Source organism: Scyliorhinus torazame, chromosome 7, assembly GCF_047496885.1.
Source record: "Scyliorhinus torazame isolate Kashiwa2021f chromosome 7, sScyTor2.1, whole genome shotgun sequence".
NCBI lineage: Eukaryota > Metazoa > Chordata > Chondrichthyes > Carcharhiniformes > Scyliorhinidae > Scyliorhinus > Scyliorhinus torazame.
Window position 1 is genome coordinate 101,715,486 of NC_092713.1, and position 25,416 is coordinate 101,740,901.

Below are 25,416 nucleotides of genomic sequence, written 5' to 3' on the forward strand. Positions count from 1 at the left end.
TTATGGACAATGGACATGTGATCTCTTGCGTGCTGGACTCCGGGAGCATCGAGAGCTTCATCCACCCTGATACGGTAAGGCACTGCTCCCTCGCGGTACACCCCGCCAATCAAAGAATCTCCCTGGCCTCCGGATCCCATTCCGTGGCGATCCGGGGATACTGTACGGTCACACTCACGGTCCAGGGCGTAGGATTCAGCGGCTTCCGCCTCTACGTCCTCCCTAACCTCTGCGCTGCCCTACTGCTAGGCCTGGATTTCCAGTGCAACCTCCAGAGCCTAACCCTGAAATTTGGCAGGCCCCTACCACCCCTCACTGTGTGCGGCCTCGCGACCCTAAAGGTCAATCCGCCTTCCCTCTTCGCAAATCTAACCTCGGATTGCAAACCCGTCGCCACCAGGAGCAGACAGTACAGCACCCAGGACAGGACCTTCATCAGGCCCGAGGTCCAGCGGCTGCTTCAGGAAGGCATCATCGAGGCCAGCAACAGCCCATGGAGAGCCCAAATGTTAGTAGTTAAAACTGGGGAGAAACAGAATGGTCATGGGCTACAGCCAGACCATCAACCGGTATACGCAGCTCGACGCGTACCCCCTCCCACGCATATCTGATATGGCCAATCAGATTGCACAGTACCGGGTCTTCTCAACTGTAGACCTCAAATCTGCCTACCAGCAGCTCCCCATTCGTAAATTGCACCGTCCATACACTGCCTTCGAGGCAGACGGCCACCTCTATCACTTCCTCAGGGTTCCCTTCGGCGTCACCAACGGGGTCTCGGACTTCCAAAGGGAGATGGACTGAATGTTCGACAGGTATGGTTTGCGGGCCACCTTTCCATACCTAGACGTCACCATCTGCGGCCATGATCAGCAGGACCACGATGCCAACCGTGCCAAATTTCTCCACACAGCCACTCTCCTAAACCTCACCTACAACAAGGAGAATGTATGTTTAGCACGACCCACTTAGCCATCCTCGGCTATGTGGTCCAGAACGGAGTTCTGGGGCCCGACCCCGACCGCATGCGCCCCCTCATGGAGCTACCCCATCCCCACTGCCCCAAGGCCCTCAAACGCTGCCTGGGGTTCTTCTCGTACTACGCTCAGTGGGTCCCAAACTATGCGGACAAGGCCCGCCCACTCATACAGTCAACCCATTTTCCCCTGACAGCCGAGGCACAACAGGCCTTCGCCCATATCGGAGCCGATATCGCCAAGGCCGCGATGCATGCAGTAGACGAGATGCTGCCCTTTCAAGTGAAGAACGACACATCAGACGTCGCCCGAGCCGCCACCCTCAATCAGGCAGGCAGACCCGTGGCATTCTTTTCCCGCACCCTTCATGCCTCAGAAATTCGGCACTCATCCGTCGAGAAAGAGGCCCAAGCTATTGTTGAAGCTGTGCGGCATTGGAGGCATTACCTGGCCGGCAGGAGATTCACTCTCCTCACTAACCAATGGTCAGTAGCCTTCATGTTCAATAACACACAGCGGGGCAAAATCAAGAATGATAAAATCTTGAGGTTGAAGATCGAGCTCTCCACCTACAATTGCAAGATTTTGTATCGCCCCGGTAAGCTCAACGAGCCCCCAGACGCCCTATCCCGGTACATGTGCCAGCGCACAAGTAGACCGAATCCGGACCCTGCACGACAGCCTTTGTCACCCGGGAGTCACACAGTTGTACCATTTGATAAAGGCCCGCAATCTGCCCTACTCTGTCGAGGAAGTACGGACAATCACCAGGGACTGCCAGGTCTGAGCGGAGTGTAAGCCGCACTTCTACCAGCCGGACCGTGCGCGCCTGGTGAAGGCCTCCCGCCCCTTTGAACGCCTCAGCATGGATTTCAAAGGGCCCCTCCCCTCCACCGACTGTAACACGTATTTTCTCAGTGTGGTCGATGAGTACTCGATTCCCCTTCGCCATCCCATGCCCCGATATGACGCCTGCCACCGTCATCAAAGCCCTCAACACAATCTTCGCTCTGTTCGGTTTCCCCGCCTATATCCAGTGACAGGGGATCCTCTTTTGTGAGTGATGAGCTGCGCCAGTTCCTGCTCAACAGGGGTATAGCCTCCAGCAGAACGACAAGCTACAACCCCCGGGGAAACGGACAGGTAGAGAGGGAGAGCGGGACTGTATGGAGGGCCGTCCAACTGGCCCTACGGTCCAGGAACCTCCCGGCCTCCCGCTGAGCGGGCAGGAGGTCCTCCCTGATGCACTACACTCCATTCGGTCACGACTGTGCACCACCACTAACAACACACCCCAGGAATGTCTTTTTGCCTTCCCCAGGAAGTCCACAGGGTGTCGCTCCCGACTTGGCTCGCAGCTCCAGGACCATCCTGCTCCGTAGGCACGTCCGACTCCACAAGGCGGACCCGTTGGTGGAAAGGGTGCAATTGCTCCATGCGAACCCCCAGTATGCCTACGTGGCATACCCCAATGGCCGCCAGGATACTGTCTCCCTCAGGGACCTGGCACCAGCAGGTTCCACACACGCACACATCCCCCCGGCCCAGCGTCAATCTACCCTCTCCCGGCGCTCCTAGCAGCAACCCACCCAGGACCATCCGTCCTTCCCCTGCCCACACCCGAGGATGAAGAGGATTTCGGCACACTCCCGGAGGCACCGGACATCGGACCAACATCGGCATCTCCGCCACCACTACGTCGCTCCCAGTGGCACATCAAGGCCCCGGACCGGTTAAACCTCTAACTGGTCCACTGGACTTCAAAAGACATTTTGTTTTCTCCCTCTATCAGGGATTGTAAATGTAAAAAGAAAACCATTTGTTGTACATAGTTCTCCACCACCCCCACTGGACTCAATTTTAACAGGGGGTGAATGTGGTAAACTACCGTTGCAACTCTATTAGGTGATGCATGGTAAGACCTGTACTACAGATTCGTTCCCTGCCTGCTGGCTCCGCCCAGTAGGCGGAGTATAAATATGTGTGTCCTCCATGCTGCAGCCATTTCGCCAGCTGCTGTGGGAGGCCACACATCTTAGAGCAATAAAGCCTCAATTGTACCCAACTCAAGTCTTTCTGCAATTGATCGTGCATCACTCAGGTCTCCAGTGGCTGTGATTTAGCTTAGAGAATCTGGAAAAGCTAAAGATGTATTAAAAACTGTAGACAAGAAAAGATGGGCTGATGGGAAAATAACCCAATATTTATATAATTTTATTTATGGTCAATTTAAAAAAGTTTATTTTCATTACATAGTCAGAAACTATCGTATCAGGAAGATTACATTTTTTTAAATATACAATAGAATATCTACTTTGTACCATAGCAAAGTATTTTTAAATCAGCAGCATTAAGCTATATAATTACAGATTCTTTGTACATCTTTGTAATGGATACCCATAGTAGATGCCAGCACTGACAGGGTGATCCCACTACATTTACTGTGAAATTCCGTTACAGCAAGACAAACTCCTCATTACTCAATCTCTCTGCTTTCCTCCTTCGAGTCTCTGGGAGCTGTACAGCTGAATCAGGTTTTGGCATGCAAAGTTTGTCAATATCATAATCTCTAGCATGTCCGCTTGAAAAAGTAAACAGCGGATATTTCTCCTTGGAAGACGGTGAGTTCAGAACCTAAAATTTAAATAGAAATAAAATACCTTTGAATTTATTTTCATATTTTGCAAATCACACTTCTTTTTATAAGTAGAAACTTAATGTTTTACTTTTAACGGCGACATTCAGTTCCATTTCCCTCCACCCCCAAGTCTCCTGTGCTTTGACACTTCGACCAAAACTGTCATTGTTCTTGCAGGACTATACCAAGTGAATATCAGGAGGTTCCTGTAGCCAAACCTGGTTCTTTGCACAACCCGAGTTGGACTTTATCACTTCTCTGAAGATGGGTTGGGAAGCAGAGGAGGTGTAAAATGGCAGTGGAAGGCATCTGAAGGAGCCTGCCACAGGATATTCTGAATGGCAGGAAAGGCAGTGACAAGGCTGCATGCTGACCAGAGGCTTGTAGCCAATTAAACCAATTAATGGACCAATTAAGCACTATATCCTGCCCCTGCATCTATTTTACTGGTGTCAGGATGGGCCTCCCATGCATGGGAGACCACTAGGTAAATTCTGGGTTTGTGTTTCTGTGGAGTTGGGGGGTGCGGATGTATAAAGTAGCATGTTTGACACTAGCCTGCTGATATTCCTACTTAGGAACATGCATGAACTGTGACAGTCTTGGCAGTTATCAGAGCACAGTCAACTTGGGGAGGAAAGGATTCAACACTCCTAGCCCCAGCACATTAAATTAAAGTATTTTCTGGACCCTCAGAAGCCACTACTCTATCGGTGGCGCTGCAGAGGCACCCGAGCTGTTGGCCCTCTGATTAGGTTGGAAGCTCCAGGAGGCAGCCATTTTCCACAAATAGGCAGCAGGCCCAGATGCGGCCTCTTAATTGGCCCTGTCAATAAAGTGCTGCCCAGGGTCTCGCCATCCATTCCAATGGGCTCGGATTCTCTTTTTGGTCCCAGAGCCGGACAATCTGGCCCCAATGTCTACCATGCATTTTCATAATTCAGAGATTGGAATCTAGAGTACCAACCTTTAGGTAATGATCCAGAGCAGAAAACTTGGTTAATATTTCCCTATCTGCACAAGGTCAACTGTAACACCCTATCCCTGGCCAAGCTGAAATTAGTCAATTTAGCACAGTCCAGTGACCAAACATCACACCAAGCAGCAACACCACCAACTGAGCTACAGAGGAGCCAGTGATTACGTTTTAACAGTACTGCAAGCAGACACTTAGGTTACATCTGCTCACCTCATCGCTGATTGGCACAAGTTAAAATTTCATAAATGTGTATTCAGATGCACAATGTTGCTGCTCACTGACATTTGATGAAACTACAAATGATTGAATGAAGATGATGGCATTATCCACTCCTATTCAATGTCATATATTTAAAGGCTGCCTGAGGTTGTTTTAAAATTTCAATTCTGAAACAACTGGCCTGAGTACAATCACTAATTGCGGAAGTGCACCTTTTTCAGGTTATCTCCCCATTGACTGCAAACTGTAAAGTTTAAGTGTTATGTTGCATTTTTATATTGCAAAGTTTCACTATGGTGACACCAACTTTTCAGTATAACTGAAACAAAATAACTGTGCACCGTGAAAATGCATCAAATTAGGGCTAAAAAATGAAAAGGAACTCCAAATTCTGTCAAGTATTAGCAATATGTGATACTAAGAAGTAGTGTTCTCAAGTTATGAGATGGGTGCAAAAGAAAGCAATGCCACATTCAAGGATCTTAGAGATGAAAGGGAGTTTAAAATGACACAATAATTGTAGTGACTAACTGAACCAAGTTGTCTTTTTGAGGGCTCGACAACCAGTTTTAAAAGGGAGATTGGGTGTAATTTTAATTTAATTCACCGGCTCTTCATTGAAATATAAGGTAGGGTGGAAAGGCTGAGTTTATATTTTCATATTAAATATTTGTGACTGATTTGTGTGGTGTTAGCAATGAGAAAAAAAAAGACAGAAAAGCACAAAGAATTAAATAAGATACATTCCAGAAAGGACCTGAGCAACAGTTTGCTAATACTCTGATCACATCGGAACTACAGTTAGGTATGTATCTGCTAAATCAATAGTTTTTACATTTAAAATTGCTCATTATAATTTTTATGCAGAATAGGAACTTTAAGATAAATTAAATTTCCGTACAGTTAAGCACATTTCCACATTCATTAATAGAATCATTCTTTTTCAATTCAAACTAACTTTAATTTGTGTCAGAAATGAAATAATTTATCAGAATTATACACAGTGTAAAGCGTCATTTAATTCCAAGTGCTAATGTAGGTGATTTGCTAAACTTCAATTTATTTTACTTTCAATATTGCCACCTGCTGGTGGCAATACTGGACAGCTATTTGGAACATGCTGTACGGCCAAAAGGACAGCGTTATTAAAAATGGTTAATTCAACTCTCGACTACTCATTGACAGATATGTGTTTTGGGATATTGCGGACAATATCAACATATTACCTTTAAAAAAACTTTAATAAGTTGGAAAGAAAAGCAGTAATTTTAGGACCCAAAAATAACTGAACTTGAAGGAGTGGGCTAATGGAAGTTTAAGATTATGAACTGACTTAACAAAGGTGGCCCAGTCAAATTGCTCATTGCACTTAAGGGTTCAAATACCAGGGGATACAAGTTACGAACGGGTAAATCATGAAAAAAGGAAATGAGGCAGAACTTTTTCACTGCAAAGGTTATAGAGATGGAGAATAAATCAGAAAAGTCTCTTGAAGCGGATAATATAAATACATGCCTTCAAGAAGCAATTATATAAGTTCTACAGAGAGAAAAACTAGGGAGCACAGTGAGAAGTTGGCGAGGCCATTCAAAAGAAAACAGCCTGTTGGCCTCTTGACCATCTTTTCCTAAGAAATCTTATGTTCTTATAAAATTAAATTATAACCAGAAGGATATCTCAATTCAACACCTTTTTGACTGAGAGAATAACTTGCCGATATTTTCTCAATACACTGCCAGTACTAATCTGCAAATAAATGATGCACTTGAAAAATACACGCCCATGAATTACTTGGTTCCCCCTACCCCTCTCCTCCAACACCCAAAATTGTGTGAACAGCAACACTCCAATTAACCATATTCTACCTTACCTGCACAGTTAGCTCAAATTTGGAAACCAAAATTTGATTCTATTGATTAAAAGATCTAAAATGGAGGCAAAATGTGTTAAAAATGTAGTGGTGGGTAGCACAATACGTTAGCACACTTATTTTAAAAATAGATTAAAACACAAGTGCTACACTAGATTGAGGAATGAAGCTTTTCTCAGACTGATGGCTATAACATTCCAAAGTAAAATATTAAGCAAATAGATACAAGTCCACCAAACATAACTTTTTTTTATTCATTCATGGGATGCGTGCATCACTAGCTGGGCCAGTACTTATTGCCCATCCCTAATTGCCCCTGAACTGAATGGCTTGCTAGGCCATTTCAGAGGGCATTATCCCACCCCACCCCCTCAGTTCAATACCACACCATGTTTGCATTTTTCTATTAAGCCACTGAGTGGTTTCTTTACTTCAAGTGCATGTTGCTAGACAGACAATGGAGGAACACTTAGCTTAGTAATTCCTCCCAGTTTATTCCATCAACAATTCTTACCACACACCTTTGTTATCTCATCAATTATTTTTTCGAAATCATCTTCACTGTGCGAGTAAAACCCTATTGTGCAACTGGGATCCATTTTATTAAAAGACATCTTTTTCGGAGAAGGACAGTGATATGACTGAAAATACAAAGTAGCAGAATTAGTCCATCAGCAAAAGCTCTGCCAAAATAACAACTTGTCTTTATATAGCATCTTTAATATAGTCAAAATGAGGGTAGCACGGTGGCACAGTGGTTAGCATTGCTGCATCACGGCGCTGAGGTCCCAGGTTCGATCCCGGCTCTGGGTCACTGTCCGTGTGGAGTTTGCACATTCTCCCCGTGTTTGCGTGGGTTTCGCCCCCACAACCCAAAAGATATGCAGGATAGGTGGATTAGCCACACTAAATTGCCCCTTAATCGGAAAAAAAATGAATTGGGTACATTAAATTTATTTTTAAAAATATAGTCAAAACATCCAAAGGCACATCAAGACTAATTTAGATGAATCCAATACCTTTTATGCAACATCAGATTTCTTTCTTCAACATGCATTTTTCAACCAAAATCTCACTTCATCTATTAATTACCGGTCCAATGCACACCTTAACTGACTCAATGAAGAATACAATGTAAATAATCTTATGTCGGGCAGCGTTATTAATGGAAAAGCAAGTTGAGTGCACTGAGTTGGAGGTTGGGGGGATGAAGTGGAGTCTGCGAGTCGAGGGGGTAGGTTTGGGTCTGTGGGTCGGGTCGGGTCCTAGGTCAGGGGGATGATTGGAGGGTTGGGGTGGTGGAGAACGGAGAACACTGGGAGTAGTAAGTCAGGGGAGTTACGTGAGGGGGGGGGGTTCCTATAACTGTAACTGGAAATGTCACACTGGTGGGTTACATATGTTCCAGAGGTTAGAGCCTACAGAGATGTTTTAATCTTCATCTGACTTGCAATATACCCCACATGGAGAGGCTGATTTAAATACTTTCCGTTCTGCCATGATGGGATCAAGAACATTCCTCACCAAGTTTGTGAAAAAACTAAATGAATGGAAAAAGCCTTGGAATTTGCACATTCTCCCCGTCATTCTCCCCATGTCTGCATGGGTCTCACCCCCATAATCCAAAGATATGCAGGGGAGGTGGCTTGGCCATGCTAAATTGCCCCTTAATTGGAAGAAAATTGAATTGGGCACTTTAAACTTATTTTTTTAAATGGAAAAAGCCTAAGCCTAAGCTTGACAGGTATGTCAACTGCTACATTATTGGAACGCAGGACGAGATTTTACCAGACCCTGGGTCGGTTGTCCCATTGTCGACTGGAGACAAAACAAACAATGTGATTAATTAAATACCCAAATGATATCCATTTTTCCAGGCCTTCCGGAAAAGGCTCCATAACCCAAGGTAGGGGCACCCCGCAACAAAAGCCGCCATGGCCACAATGCCATCGCAGGAGGGTTGCCCCTCCGATCACCGGGGCCTGCCAGTCGGCTCTGGCAGAAATGTGAACTTCCTTCTCTGCGATGGTGCTGCAAAATTATTATTATTATGATTATTCCTCCAGTCTCAGCAGCAGCCATCTCTCTCAGTGGTACTATCAAGGCTGCAGGGTTACTGGCCTTCTGACTGGGCCGGTAGCAAAGAGCGAATTGGACAGTGGGTCTGGCGGCAGTCAATTAAAAGGCTGCCAAACTGGGAAGATTGTCATCTTGGTCGTGCTGCTCACTTGAGTGGGCTTAAGACCCACACTTGGTCCTGATATTGGGATTAGTCCCCGCTGGAAAATTCCCAGCTTTAATTTTTACTAAAATGGAACTGGGTTTATATTAGGAATAAAGTGTATTTTAGCATAAAATGAAATAATTTTAATTCAAACTAAAAGGAGAAAAATAAAGTCAGCATTTCTTTTTTAAATTTGGAGTACCCAATTATTTTTTTCCAATTAAGTGCCAATTTAGCATGGCCAATCCACCTACCTTGCACAAATTTTGGGTTGTGGGGGTGAGACCCACACAGACACAGGGAGAATGTGCAAACAGCATTTCAAACAATTTACAAAACTTCACCTCAAGTGGGAAATCCTTTGCTGTGACATCCACAAATGATTGGCAATAATGAGGATCCATGTAAATCAAGCTGTCATCTTGAAGGACAAAACAGAAGATAAGGAATTTTAAAATACCTAATGAGACATCTTCTTCCAATTTCATCTCTACAGTTTGCATAATGAGTAAAATAATGCCTGCATATCATCCTACTAACACACTGTATGCTGTTTGAAGCTTATTATCAGACAAGATTGCATTCTGCATTGCCAAATTGTGTTGTCCAAGCAAAGTTTTTGTAAAGCAATTTCAGTCTTATTGAAAATTTCCCCAGAATTGATTTATTTTTTAAAAAACAAGTAGGTAAAAAGAACTGTCTATAACTGAGTGGCAGTTTTACCACCTGGCAATTGGTCTCAATGCTCTCTATACTATGGAAGAGGAAGGAAATCAGCCACTATCCAATGACTCCTGGTGAAAAGGTTGCATGCAGGGATATCAAGAAAGAACAGGGTCTATCTTAGCTGACTAACATGTGGAGAATGATGACTCATACTGGAGGTAACAGTCAGCACATTACAACTTTAGAATCCTGCTCTAGATATTATCGCAGAATGATGCTGTCAAGCACGCTAAGCATTTAGTTTAAGGATGCTCCTGTACTGGCGACCAAATTTGCAGAAAATTGTAAAATAATAAACATAATAAATCTATTCTGAGGACCTAAGGAGGTTTCCAAGGATAACATGAAAATATGTTTTTTTTAAAATGGCAGAGGTGTTCGCGAACAGAGCGGACATTGGGGCGGACCTGGCCAAAAGGGCTGAATTCAACAGGGCCGAATCAGTACTCTACAAAAGTAAAGTGAAATTTGGGATGTTCTTCCCGGCCAAACTCAGGGTAACATTCGAGGGGAAGGAGCTGTTTTTTAACACCCCAACGGCAGCGGAGGAGTTCGTTAGAGCGAACAAACTGGGGGAGGGAGAGCCGCAACGGATATCATGAAAGCGACGGGGATAGAAAAGAAAGGAAGAATCGGAACAAAGAGTGGAGGGCTGACCGCAAACAGAGACAATAAGATACACGTGTTCGGTGTACTTCGCGGGACTGTGCTGACTGGTTCCCAGGCTCGTTCCATCTCTCAATGCAATGGGGGGGGAGCGGAGCAAGGTGAACGAGGTGAGAAAGGCAGACAGGAAGGCGAGACAAGGGTGAGCAAAAGGAAGGTAAAACCGGACCAGAGCAGGGAAGTACTGGGAGGGGGGCCACCGTGCTAGTGAGGACAGCCAACACGGGAGGGCAGGAAGAAAGGAGGGCTGCGGCGCTCCTCTCAGGGGAGAGGGAGCGCCTGGCACAAAGGGGGGGGGACAGGACAGAAGGGGGGGAAGAACACAGGGGGGGTCAGAGGGACAGGGACTCTGGGGAGGGGGGGGGGGGGGGGGGAGGAGTCGGGAAGAGAGCGCAGAACAGAAGAGAAGCAATGAGAAGGGTGAGGTAGATAAGCAGCACAAACACAGGCCTCGGCCGGCATGGAGCAGGGCGAGGAACCAAGATGGCGCCACAAACAGCCACTCAGGAGGGCTGCAGGCGCAGGGAGACCCTGGAGTGCAGGGGCGCAGCCACATGGCGTACACACAGCTGGCGGCCATGTTGGGTGCCCCCTGGACAAAAGGAAACCCCGGAGCCCGACCTCATGGCGAGAGCGGCGACCGTGGCCATTTGGGACGGCCCCCTAACGAAGGGAAGCCCCAGAGTGCAGGGGCGCATCCTCCAGGTAAGTATGCGTGATCCCGCAGGACCGGGGGGGTCGAAACCCCCCACCAGGATTGCTACCTGGAACGTAAGGGGACTCAACGGCCCGGTGAAAAGATCCAGAGTCTTTACCCACCTAAGAAGCCTAAAAGCAGACATAATCTACCTACAAGAGACGCACCTGAGGGAGAAGGACCGACTGCTGGTAAGAAAGGGCTGGGTGGAACAGACATACCACCCATGCTACGGGACGAGGGCTAGGGGGGTGACAATATTAATTAGCAAGAGGACGAGGTTTACGAAAACCAAGACCGTTACGGACCCAGGGGACGGTACATCATGGTCAGCGGTGTCCTGGAAGGGGCACCCGTCGTACTGATAAATGTGTACGCTCCCAAGTGGGACGGCACAGAATTCATAAAGAAGACCATGGCAGAAATCCCCGACCTTGACACACAACGACTGATCATGGGGGGCGACTTCAACTGTGTACAGGACCCACTGACCGACCGATCAAACCCCAGAGCAGGGAAAAAGACTGGCATGGCTAGGGAACTCGGAGCATTTATGGAGCAGATGGGGGCGGTAGACCCATGGAGGTTCCTGCATCCAGGAGAGAAGGAATCTTCATACTTCCCAAAAGTACACAAGGTATACACCCGTATCGACCTCTTTGCAGTGGGGAAACCAGTGCTTCCAGGGATCACGGGAACGGAGTACTCCGCGATCGTTAGCTCTGACCACGCTCCACATTATATGGATGTCAGGTTGAAGACAGGCCGGGCACAGCGCCCCATGTGGAGGCTGGACACGGATCTCCTGGCCGACAAGGCCTTCTGCGGGCCATAGGTGACTACGTTAGTAACAACCAAAACAGGGAGGTCTCACCCTCCATGTTCTGGGAGGCACTGAAGGCCATGATTAGAGAGATCATAGCCTACAAGGCAAGCAGAGATAGGGAAGAGAGGGTGGCCAGGCAACAACTGGTAGACTCCATCCTGGAAGTCAACAGAAAATACTCCGAGGCCCCGACTGTAGAGCTGCTGGCGGAAATAAAAAAGCTGCAAATGGACTTTAACCTGCTATCCACTAGGAAGCAGTGTACCAACTCCGCCAGATACGGGGGATCTTCTACGAACATGGAGACAAGGCTGGCCGCCTATTGGCTCACCAGCTGAGAAAGCAGGCAGCCACAAGGGAAATAGCACAGGTAAAGGATAGCAGAGGCAGACTGATAACAGAACCAAAGGAGGTCAATCAGGCATTTGAGACCTTCTACCGGGGACTGTACGCTTCCAAGCCCCCCAACGGGGGCGCGGGGATGAAACAGTTCCTAGATGGACTGGAACTACCAGTTGTGGGGGAAGACAGACAGGGGGAGCTGGAAGCACCAATAGACCTGGGAGAAATCATGGAGAGCATCAGCTTCATGCAGGCGGGGAAGGCACCAGGACCCGATGGGTTCCTGGCCGACTTCTACAAAAAATTCACACCAGTCCTGGCCCCACACCGAAGGGACATGTTCGCGGACTCACTGGCAAGGGGCACCCCGCCCCCCATGCTAATGCAGGCCACAATTTCACTGATACCCAAATAAGATAAAGACCTGACGGAATGTGGATCATACAGACCCATTTCACTGCTGAACGTGGATGCGAAAATACTCGCAAAGGTCCTGGCCAAAAGGCTGGAGGGCTGTGTACCAGGTGGTCGCAGATGACCAAACGGGCTTTGTCAAGGGTAGGCAGCTCACAGCGAACATCAGGTGGCTGCGGAATGTAATAATGACCCCCTCCGGGGAGAGAACACCAGAGGTGATCGTCTCCCTGGACGCAGAAAAGGCCTTCGACAGAGTCGAATGGAAATAACTCCTCGAGGTACTGGAACGGTTTGGGCTAGGAGCGGGGTTCACCGCCTGGGTGAGGCTCCTGTACAACGCTCCCAAAGCGAGTGTCCAAACTAACACCACCAGCTCTGAATACTTCCAGCTGCAGAGAGGACCAAGACAGGGCTACCCCCTGTCCCCACTCTTGTTCGCGCTAGCGATCAAACCCCTGGCGATAGCCCTGCGGGACGCGAAAAGCTGGAAGGGAATCCGGAGGGGAGACAGAGAGCATAGAGTCTCACTCTATGTAGGTGACCTTCTTCTCTATGTCTCGAAGCCACAGGAGGGACTGAAGACAATACGGCAAATACTGAAAGAGTTTGGAATCTTCTTGGGCTACAAACTTAACCTGCGCAAAAGCAAGACATTCCCAGTGAACCCAAACGGGGGAGGGAGAGAGCTGGAGGGGCTCCCGTTCAAAACAGCCCAGAACATATTCCGCTACCTGGGGATCCAGATAGTCAGAGACTGGACACAGATCCACAAGTGGAACCTGACCAGCCTGGTGGAGGAAGTAAGAAGAGACCCTCAAAGGTGGGGCTCACTCCCACTCTCCCTGGCGGGGAGAGTGCAGACGATCAAGATGAACGTACTGCCAAGGTTCCTCTTGTTTAGATCCACTCCGATCTTCATCCCTAATGCCGTTTTCCAAAACGTAGACAGTCTAATCATGCCGTTTGTGTGGGGGGGTAAGAACCCGACAATTCCCAAACAGACACTGCAAAGAAGGAAAATCAAAGGGGGTTTGGCCTTACCAAACCTACAATACTACCACTGGGCAGAAATGGCAGAAAGAGTGAGGGGATGGGTACAAGAACCCGACACAGATTGGGTACAAATGGAGGAGGCATCCTGTAAAGGAACAACCCTCCGGGCCCTGGCCACAGCAGCACTCCCATCCTCCTCAACAAGATACACAACGAGCCCAGTGGTAGCGGCCACGCTGAGAACGTGGACCCAGTTGAGACAGCATTTCAGGATAGCCAAAATGTCCCCCATGGCTCCCATACTTCTACGTAGGGCACAGACTGGCAATACTAGACGAACTGACGAGGAAGTGGAGGCTAGCAAAAGGACAGGAAATGAGACACCTCCAAATAAAACACTTCCTCCGTAAAGAGACAGTAGAGTACCCCAGGGCCCCAGAAAGCACACTACCAGAGGACCTGATAGGCACAAGTAATGAGAAGGGGGACTGCTATGTGGGAAAATATACAGACAACTACTGGACAGAGCCCGGACTCCACTGGACGAGACCAAACAAAAATGGGAGGACGAACTGGGGACGGAGGTAGGATGGGGACTCTGGAGCGAAGCACTGAGCAGGGTGAACTCCACCTCCTCTTGCGCAAGGCTAAGCCTAATGCAGCTCAAAGTGGTGCACAGAGCGCACCTGACTAGAACCCGAATGAGCCGGTTCTTCCCGGAGGTGGAGGACAAATGTGAGGGTGCCAGAGGGGCCCGGCCAACCACACCCACATGTTTTGGGCTTGCTGGGTTCTGGGCAGCTCCCCAGTGATGAAAATAATTCTAAGTGTGGGCTAGCCCGGTGAGAAACTACCCAAGGCCTGAAAAAGTGACCTAAGTGTGGTTAGATAGCGGTGGGAACTTGCCGACAGAGCCGGGAGAAACTCTGAGCAAAACCCACCACGAATGACACTTAGGAACGTTTCAGTTAGAAATGTTTCAAGTCCATATGACTCTTCTGATCTTTTGCTTTTATTCCAGGCAATGATATTGGTCCCAGTCCAAATGCAGTCATTTCAGCTTGTACATTTCCTCTCTCCCAAGAATCGGTCCCACTACTCTTGGAATGTAAAGTCCTATGTCCTGCACCACCTCCAGCCACACATCCATCTACACGATCCTCCTATTTCTGTACTCGGATGACACTGGGACTAATCTGGAGAGTTCCTATTTATTAGGGCGGCACGGTAGCACAGTGGTTAACACAGTTGCTTCACATCGCCAGGGTCCCAGGTTCGATTCCCGGCTTGGGTCACTGTCTGTGTGGCGTCAGCACGTTCTCCCTATGGCTGCGTGGGTTTCCTCCGGGTGCTCTGGTTTCCTCCCACAAGTCTCAAAAGAACTGCTGTTAGGTGAATTAGACATTCTGAATTCTCCCTCTGTGTACCCAAACAGGCGCCGGAATGTGGCGACTAGGGGATTTTCACAGTAACTTCATTGCAGTGTTAATGTATACCTACTTGTGACAATAAAGATTATTATTATCCTAAATCTTTTTCATTTACTCTTGTATCTGTCCCCTCATTCTTGATCGCCCAATCAATAGTCAACCTCAAATCTGCTGCATTCTTTCATAATATTAAACACCACCATCAAATTACCACATGACCTCTGTTCAACGAAACCAGGCCAAATTTTCCCTGAATTTCTATTTGCATTTTATCGGACCAGGCAGCATTTTAGTGAGTCTGCACTGTATTCTCTCTTCCGCCTCAAAATCCTTCCGATAGCATGAAGCCTAAAATTTCATTTAGTACTTCAACTGTGATCTTATGGTTTCATATAAATGCACCATTACATTTCAGTTTTTATATTCTAATTTCCTTTATTATACAGAGAGGTTTTAGTTTGCCCTTCGTTTAGCTGACCCTATGTGCATTTCTTTGCCCTCTGGATCGGCCTAAGGTTCCTCCCCCATCCCCTTTGTGTGCCCCCCCCCCCCAGCTTCAGCTGTGCTTTTTATTTTCCAGACAGAGTGAAGAAAAAAAGGGTGCCCTGGTATCTAACTGGGCTTCAAGGTCCTCCACATCACCCACCCACAGTCAATGTTCCCCCCCACATACAAGGGCACTACCCCACATCCCCCAAGTGATGACACCCCACTGAGGGGTCGCTAGGGCTTCCCCTTTTCAGGCCTTCCTGCAACCCCCTTTCAACCCCCTCCTACTTCTGAGGCCCCTACATACACGCCTTGCACCCCCCTCCCACCCCCCACTCCTCAGGCCCTGACTTTTGGCTGTACCACCGTGGCATCCAGGCAATGCTCCTGCTGGCTTTGCAGTGCTACCCAGGCACCTTGGCAGTGCCAGGATGGCGATGCCAAGGTGCCAGAGCGAAGATGCCAGCTTTCAAGGGGGAAGGCCTGGGGACCATCCTGCGCTGCCCCTGGCCACCCAGGCGCCTTCGATGCCCTGGGAGATCCCCAGGTGCCATTCCCCTGGTCCACGTTTATGTGGACCAGTACTGAACGGCGCCCGGCTGGAGTTCCCTGGGGAGGCTGGTAGATGCCGGGAGCCTGATAAATCCCGGGTCAGCACGCCTAAGCGGGTTTTAAACCTACTGAGGCGTGCACTATTTGGTCCAGCTCTTTGTGGGTGGGATCCTGATTACGATCCTTGCGAGGTCTGCGTATATCTCACGAGGCATACTGGCTGCTGGGAAGCCTGCGGGAGGCCGCTCCCGGCCTCTACCATACACATAGCGCTCCCATTCGGGTGCAATGCGGCCGGTACACTGTGCCCTGTTTTTCTCTCTCCACAGATACTCCCAGACTTGCTGAGTTTTCCCAGCATTTTCTGTTTTTATTTCATTGTCTGGAGATTTGCTGGTACTGTTGCTAGGAAGTAAGGAGGGATCTTAAACCAGGTTGACAGGTTTTTTCCCTTGGATATTCATGGGATTAATCCTGTGTTAATAATAAAATTTGTTTTAATACAAACAATAACCCCTATTTGTCAGTGAAATCTCTTCTGGGGTGAAGTATCCTTTCCTTAAGGTTTACAAATTGAAAAATTGTTGGGGTTTCTCGTCCGGTTTCCAAATATAAATTGGGAATCTGGTCCGGTACTGTAACGAGAGAAGCAAAGGTGGAAATATAAGGCAGAAAATTAGTGAGTGGAGCAGGCAGAGGAAACAAAGACGAGAATATAGACAATGGAATCTGCTAGTACCTAATGGTATATATTTCAATGAAAGGAGACTAGTGAACAAGGCAGATTTAGTAAGGGCATATATAGACACTTGGGAGTATATCTTCTGAAACATGGCAGGTATGGCAGCTCAATATTCCTGGTTACAGGATTTTGAAATGGTCTGCTATGGCAGTAGAGGATAATGTAAGAGAGGCAGTCCCTTCCACAGTTGGCAAGATGAATAGTGTAGGCCAGAGGTCAACTGATTTTTTTTTCTTCTGGAAGACTCTCTGGTCATTTATTATGCTCTGTGCTTTTCCACCCCCTTCTTGATTAGTTACCTCTAGATCCTCCTGTCAGCAATGAGGACTTCCAATGCAATGGCTCTGATTCTGATCTACTTGAATTCTTGCTTGCAGACAATCACAGCAAGAGAAGGGGCAGTTCTGGGCTTAGTTACATGGAATGAAGTTGAGCAGCTAGGAGGGTCAATGGGAGTGCATTTTAGGGACATTAATTATATTTCATTTAGATTTAGCCTAGCTAAAGAAAAAGACAAAAATAGACCATCAGTAAAAGTTTTCAATTGGAGAAAGGGCAATTTTACTCAGCTTGCGGTACAATTTTGCAAGAGTGGACTTAGAAGCAGCTACTTAAAGGTAATTCAATGATAGACCAGTGGGAGGCATTCAATGAGAAGATAAAGAGCATACCGTTCCTACATAGAAAAAGCATGTGACTTTTAAATCTAGAACCCCATGAATGTCGAGGAACATTCAGAGTAAGAAAAGGCAAAAAAGGAAAGGTTATATCAGACATCAAAAGCTCACTATTGCAGAAAGCTGAAAGAAGTACAGAGAGTGCAGGTGGAAAACTAAAGAGGAATTTGCAAAACAAAGAAGAGGGCATGAAAAATATTAGTAAGTGAAATCAAGGAGAATCCAATTTTTTTTATAAACACATAAAAGAGGATAACTAAGGAAAGAGTAGGGACTATTACAGACGAAAAAAGGACCTCTGTGTGGAAGTGGAAAACATGGGCATGGTTCTCAATGAATCCTTAACTTCCGTAGAGTGGTAATCACAGTCACATTGTCACTCTGCTCTTAGTTACTTAACCTGAAATGCAGCCGCACCTTTCTCCCCCGATCTTCCGACTAGGACCAGGTGGGAAAAGTGCAGTGCAGTGGATTCCCGAGGACAGCTGAGTCGAAGGTAAGGAAGGCACTCCCCCTTTTTCCTTTTTTATGTCATGAGCTTCCATGAACCGGTAGGTTGCAAGGTCCTGCCGCTTTGAGAAGCCAGGGAGAAGGTAAGTGTATAAGGTAAGTGGGCATGATGCATGAGGTTTTGGGTGGTATGGGGCTGATCAGTGGCGGGAAGAATTAGGTGGCCAGTGAGGGGAGTCGGGGGTTGCTGGCAGAGTGGGAAGGGTATTTGGGGGGAGTGGGGAGGGAAGTAAAGGTGGAGGGAGTCGAGGGAGGATGGCTAGTTTGAAGGTGGGGAGAGCAGTTATGGGGTGGGGTGGGGAGGGGGGATAGTTGGCGGGTGGTGAGGGGGCAGTTAGAAGAGAGTGGTGAGGAGTAGTCTTATGGAGGGTGGGTCCTGTGTGTCTCAGACTGGGTCAGTAGTAGTTACCTAGGAGTTGAAATGGTTTTAATTCTTCGAACCTATTCTGGGAACTATTGCTGTAAGACAGTTGGACCCATCCGAGTCTCAGATGAAATGAAAAATGAAATGAAAATCGCTTGTCACAAGTAGGCTTCAAATGAAGTTACTGTGAAAAGCCCCTAGTCGCCACATTCCTGCGCCTGTTTGGGGAGGCTGGTACGGAAATGGCTGGTTCCAATGGAAGTTTGAACTTCCTTGGCAACTTCCGTGAAAGTTTTCACTTGGGTACTTCCCAGCGCATGTCATGGGTTCCCACCCCGGATATGATGACCAGGAACTCAGAGGTTCATGAAAGACGAGTAAGATACAGACATTGTATTTAAGCTGGAGTGGTGTGAAATATTGGATGATATAAATATAGTGGGATGGGAAATATTAAGGGATTTAGCAACAATGCATAAACCAATGCTTTCTCACTTCGGAGTGGATGTCCTCACACTTAGCTGCATTGAAGTCTATTTGCCATAGTTCTGGCCAATCACTTAATCAATCATAGTCTCTTTGTGATTTTATGCTTCCAGCACCACTACATATTATACCACCAAAAGTTTGTCAATGACAAACTTAGGTATAGTTACAAAAGCAAAATACTGTAATGCTGGAAATCTGAAATAGAAACCAAAATTGCAGCAAATGCACAGATCTGGCAGCATCATTAGAGAGAGGAAAAGAGTTAATATTTTAGGTCAATGATGAATGTTCATCAACCTGCAATTTTAACTCTGTTATTTTCTCCACAGATGCTGTCAGACTTGCTGAGTGTTCCCAGTATATTCTGTTGAACGTATGGTTGACTATTGTGTGATCAAGTCATTGCGAAACGTTGAGGCACCAGCATAGGTCCTTATGGGACAACACTATTCACTTTGAGTATATACCTATTAAGCATAATTTATTTTTTTCTACAATCTAATCAATCTCCTAACCAGATCAATAATTTAGCATAAATTTCATGAGCTTTAATTTTAGTCTTCTATCCATCATAAGGTCAGAAGAGGGGATGTTTATGGATGATTGCACAATGTGTAGCACCATTTGTGATTCCTCAGATAGTGAAGTTCCATGTCCAGATGCAACAAAATCTGGTCAACATTCAGGCTTGGGCTGATAAGTGGCAAATAACATTTACACAGACAAGTGCCAGGAAACAACCATCTCCAACGAATGCGAATCAAACTAATTCCCCTTGACATTCAACGGTATTAACATCAATGAATGTCCCACTATCAACATTCTTGTGGTTACCATTGAACATGAACATAACTGGACCAGCCATATGAATAATGTGGCTGACTTCTGGTGGCGGATGTAGAGGGGACACAAGCACCTGGAGGCTCTCCTCGTTAACCTTTGCAGCGTAACGGTGCAAACTTTTAAAATCCTGCAAATCGCTGTGTGCATAAAAGGGCTGCAAAACATGCCTAACAAAAATAAGAATTGAAAGGATATGCCTGTATATGTTCCTCGTACTCCGGGCCATCAGAAAAACCGACGGGCGGCAAAATGGCAGCGGCGAGCTTCCCTTCCTCTCTGCGTGGCCATTGGCCGACAGCATCAGCCGCATCGCAGCAGTTGAGTTGAAGAAATATCACCAAAACCTGGCTAATGATGTAAAAAGATTGGTGGATGTGGCCCTGGCCCAGATATTGAATAAATTAGAAGGTAAGAATAGAATTATGGAGGCATATGGCGACACGGTGAAAAATATGGAGGAGGCCCTTTCCAATCACAGTGGTCGGATTTCAGTGCTAGAGAAAGACCTGTCTTCTCTAATGGGGTACAATAAATATTTAAAAGCCAAATTAAATGACCTCAAAAACAGATCCCAAAGGCAGGATACCCGCCTCGTGGGTTTGCCGGAGATGATGGAGGGCAATACCCCAACTTAATGTGTGCATCTAACATGCTGCCCAAAATGGTGGGTGAAGGAATCCTCCCCCCCCCCCCCCCCCTCCAAAAGACTGGATCACACTTGTCCTGGAGAACCCCATGTGCAACCATTAGAAGATTTCACAATTCTGAGAAGGAGGAACATGTCCTTCTGTGGGCCAGGAAACAGTGGGATACCGGCTATTTGATTCGGCTGTACCACAGACCCCAGTGCCGACCGACAAAGAGAGCAGCTTTCAACGGAGCCTAAATCTGCTCTATTTAAAAAGGGTATTCAGTTCAGTTTATTATACCTAGCCCACCTCAGAGTTTCTGTCGGGGGGGATTATTTTTGGATTCCCCGAAAGATGCAAACTTGTTTGTCCAGAAGTTCAGTTTGAGCTCTGTTTAATTCTCTCTTTTTTTTATAAAGGTGAAAGCTTTGGAGTTCAGTAGTTTTTATATTGTTGGTTAATATAAAGAAATCATTGTTGTTTTTTTTTTTTACAAGTGCTGTACAAATTTTTCTCGTTGTGCTATTGTTATCACTCTATTGTTATATCTTGAATTTTTTATGTTAATAGTTTTTCTAATTTTTGAATATATCGTTAGGCGGAGAGCCTCCCAGCTATAGATGAGATTAGCTGGGGGGAGGTACGAAAGTGGGTATACTGCAAACACCCTGGAATAGGAGTTCTGATAAGTTTATGTTCTGTATAGATTTAATATTACTGTTGAGATTGTTGGGTTGGGGAGAAGGGGAGGGAGGGTGTTAAAGTTAGTTGTTGATGTGTCCATTATTCTGTGATTGTCGGTCTTTGTCCAGGCCTGGTCGCTCTCCTGGTGGGATCTCTTCATCTTGGCTTAATAGGATTCCTTATTTGTTAATTTCGAGAAGTAATGGCTAGCCCTGGTGTGAAAGGCGGTGGGGGATATCCTTTCCGCCTTATATCTTGGAATGTGAGGGGTTTGAATGGACCAGTGAAACAGGCAAGGGTTTGTGCTCATCTGAGGGGTCTAAATTCGGGAGTTGTCTTCATAAAGGAACCCCATCTATGGGAGAAAAACCAGATACGGCTTCGCAAAAATTGGATGGGACAAGTCTTTCACTCAGGCTTTAATGGTATAGCTAGAGGCACGGCGATACTAATCCATAAAAAAATACAATTTACTCCCTCTTGGATTATGGATGACCTCAATGGACAATATATTGTTGTCTGTAGTTCATTGGAAAACAATCTGGTTATTTTAGCAAATGTTTGTGCTCTCAACTGGGATGACCCAAATTTTATAAACTCCCTGGTGAACCACCTCCCTGACTTAAGACTCAGATCGGATGATCCTGGGAGGTGACCTAAACAGTATTTTTTTTAGAATTGTGCAGACGGAGGCCATTCGACCCATCGAGTCTGCAGCAGCCCTTGTAAAGAGCACCCTACTTAAGCCCACACCTCCACCCTATCCCCGTAGCCCAGTAATCCCACCTAACCTTTTTTTTGGACACTAAGGACAATTTAGCATGGCCAATCCACCTAACCTGCACATCTTTGGACTATGGGAGACCGGAGCACCCTGAGGAAACCCATGCAGACACAGGGAGAACGTGCAGAATACGCACACAGTGAACCAAGCCGGGAATCGAACCTAGAACCCTGGAGCTAGAAAGCAACAGTGCTAATCACTGTGCTACCGAGCTGCCCACTTGGACCCTAAATTGGACCGTTGCATGCCAAAATCCCTGACTGAATCTGGGATGTCCAGGCATGGGCCTCTTTAATGGAATAGATCGTGTGTGTGTGGGGGGGGAGGGGGGTCAACCCATGGCGTTTTATGCATCCAAACAAGAAAGAATTTCCCTTTTTTCCCACATTTTCACTGTGCCTACTCCCAAATTGTTTTTTTTTTAAACTGCTGACAAGTCCCTCCCCCACCTCGTGATTGCAGCCGAATACTCGGTAATTATGCTCAGATCATGCTCCTTAGTTTGTTGATTTTCGCTTTGATTTTGGCCCTCTCGAAAGCACACCCTGGAGACTAGACACCACTTTGCTGTCTGATGAGCGCTTAGCAGACTTTATTAAGCTCAACAAAACATTATATGGGGGGAAATGATCTCATATAAAACTCACATCATGAAAATGGAGAGAGCGGAACGACAAAGGCTGGTGGACTCCATTTTGGAGGTTGACTGCCAATATTCAACTGCCCCAATGCCGGATCTACTGATGCACAGAAAAAATTTACATCTTCAATTTGAGTCGGTATCTACGAATAAAGCTGTGCATCAGTTCCGATGTTCCAGGCGCACCTTCTATGAACATGGGGAGAAGGCAGGTCGTCTTCTCATGCATTAACTCAAGAAGCAGACTGCCTTCCAAGAAATCTCTCTGATTCAGAATAAGGAAGGCAACGTAGTATCAGTTCCTCTCCAGGTTAATGCAGCTTTCAGTTCGTATTACCATGAGCTATAGGAGTCAGAGCCTCCTCCAGACACTTCGGATATGAAGGGGTTTCTGGATCGTCTATGCATCCCCACCATTGAGGAAGGCAAGAAGCGGAAACTGGAATCCCCCTTAAGCCCAGAAGAAATACCAAAATGTATCGGTCAATTACAATCTGTCAAAGACCCCGGCCCTGACAGCTTCCCAACCAAATTTTATAAGAGGTTCTCCGAGCACCAAGCACATCTATTATCGGACATGCTTAATGATTCGCTGTCTTAAGGGGTCACTACCTTCGACCCAAGCCACAATCTCTGTGCTCCTTAAAGAGGGTAAGGACCCAGTAGAGGGTTGGCCATATCGACCCATTTCACTCATTAACACAGACGTTAAATTAGTGGCTAAAGTCCTGCCACCCAGAATGGAGCCCTGTCTTCTAGTTATAATATCAGAAATCAGACAGGCTTTATTAAAGGCTGACAATTATCGATCATTGTCCAATGCCTCTTGAAAATTGTCCTTTTCCCTCCCCCCTGCTGCTTGGGAACCTGAAGTCATAGTATCGTTGAATGCTGAAAAAACATTTGATATGGTGGAGTGGAACTATCTTTTTTGAAATCTTGGGTAGATTTGGTTTTGGCCCCAAATTTTCCTCCTAGGTTTTGTCTGATGTACAATGCCCTGGAGACCAACAACTGTACAAATACGGCTTCCTCAGAATATTTTCCGTTAGACAGGGCTGTCCCCTTTCTCCATTGCTCTTTGCGCTGGCCATGGATGGAGGTGAATACCCGGGAGGGAGTGGAGCACCAGGTTTCACTCTACACCGATGATCTATTCCTACATATTACAGACCCAGCCTCCTCAATAGACAACATAATGAGGATGCTCACAATATTTGTCACTTTCTCGAATTAAATGTGGGTACAAGTGAGTGTTTTCCTGTGAACCATCAGCTGGAGAGCTTTGGCTTGATACACTGCAGTTTTGTCTCTCACCCTCTAATTTCCGATACCCGAGGATCCTCGTAACCCATAACTGGGCTTTACTCCACAAACTGAACTTTTCAAGCCTGATCGGTAAGGTTAAAATGGACTTACAGAGGTGGAATAATCTTCCTTTGACTCTTGCAGGCAGGATCCAAACTGGCAAGGTTAACGTGCTCCCAAGGTTTCTATTTTTATTTCAATGCATCCATATTTTTTGCCCAAATCATTACAGTTAACAAATTAATGTCAGCTTTTATCTGGGCAGGCAAGAGTCCCAGAGTCCGCAGCGCTCTGCTTCAGGGAGACTGATAATTGGGAGGCTTAGCCCTCCTGAATCTCCTGTTTTATTCCTGGGCTGCCAGCATACAGAAAATCCTGTAATGGCTGTGACCCTGAGTTGAACTAAAGTAAAATGGGTGCATGTTCTTGCACCACAGCCTCCTCCCTACATGCTATAATTGCTGCATCGCTGCCCTTCTCCCCTGTAGGTCTTTCCTCGAGTCAAGTGGTGATCTCCTCCCTCAGGATTTGGAAACAGTTCTGGCAGCACTTCAACCGTCTCTCACTGTCCTCATTTGCCCCGATTTGAGACAACCATCTCTTTGTGCCTTTGAGCTTGGACCCATTGCTCAGGTCTTGAAGAACAGGAGGTCTTGTGCACTGTGGGGACTTATTTCTAGATGGCGGTTTTGCCAGCCTTGAGAAACTCATGGACAGATACAATCTGACTGGCTTCAACCTTTTTCATGTCTTTCAAATTCAGGATTTCTCAAGTTAGTTATTTTCTTCCTTACCCCTGGCCCTAGCTTCTTCCTTGCTGGAGAAGGTCTTGTCCTTAGCACAACAGAAAAGAGGGTCTATCTCCAACCTGTACAACCTTATTCTATCTTCGGATCCTGCCCCTTTGGATAGATTATATGAGAAATCAGTTCTGGAGCTAGACTCCATACTTACTGATGAGGCTTGGAGAGAAGCCCTCCACAGGGTGAATTCCACTTCATCTTGTGTCAGACTGAGTTTGATTCTGTTCAAATTATTACATAGAACACGTTGGACAAAGGCAAAGATGAGTTGATTCTTTCGAGATGTGGAAAACAAGCGTAACCGCTGCTCACTTACACCAGCTAACCACACACGTGTTTCGGACTTGTCCTAAGCTTGCTGGATACTGGATTTCTTTCTTTGAAATGATATCCAAGATTTTGCAGGTAGCCCTAGAACCTTGCCCATTGGTAGCAATATTTGGAGTCTCGGACTCCCTGTCATTCCATTCAAGGGTGGGGACAGACGTTCTTGCTTTCGCCTCCTTGGAGGCGAAATAACCAGGAGGCGAATACTGCTTAATTGGAGGCCTCCCTCTCCACGCAAAGCACCCGCATGGGTGGGAGACATGACATCACTTTTTAAAATTCATTTGCAGGATGTGGGCGTCGCTGGTTCGGCCATCATTTATTGCCCATCCCTAGTTTGTCTTCAGAAGGCGGTGGTGAGTTGCCTTCTTGAACCGCTGCAGTCCTTGAGGTGTAGGTACACCCACTGTGCTATTAGGGAGAGAGTTCCAGGATGTGCCCCAGCGACAGTGAAGGAACGGTGATATATTTCCAGGGTGGTGATGACTTAGTGGGGTTCCCAGGTATCTACTGCTCTTGTCCTTCTAGATAGGAATGGTTGTGGATTTGGAAGGTGTTGTCTAAGGAACCT

At 46.7% G+C, this 25,416-nt stretch overlaps 1 protein-coding gene across 4 annotated transcripts in view; it reads right to left on the reverse strand.

Moving 5' to 3' along the window:
* Nucleotides 1-3,159: 3,159 nt before the first annotated feature.
* atg4c (autophagy related 4C, cysteine peptidase) overlaps nt 3,160-25,416 on the reverse strand; it is a 120,751-nt gene continuing 98,494 nt past the window's right edge. For 3 of the 4 annotated variants that reach the window (XM_072511159.1, XM_072511156.1, XM_072511157.1), the window contains 3 exons: nt 9,252-9,328; nt 7,205-7,324; nt 3,160-3,611 (listed from right to left, as the gene is read on the reverse strand). In XM_072511159.1, coding sequence (XP_072367260.1) covers nt 3,432-3,611; nt 7,205-7,324; nt 9,252-9,328 — 377 coding nt within the window. In that variant the 3' untranslated portion in view covers nt 3,160-3,431. The remainder of the gene's footprint in view (nt 3,612-7,204; nt 7,325-9,251; nt 9,329-25,416) is intronic. The other variant, XM_072511158.1, reaches the window with a different exon arrangement.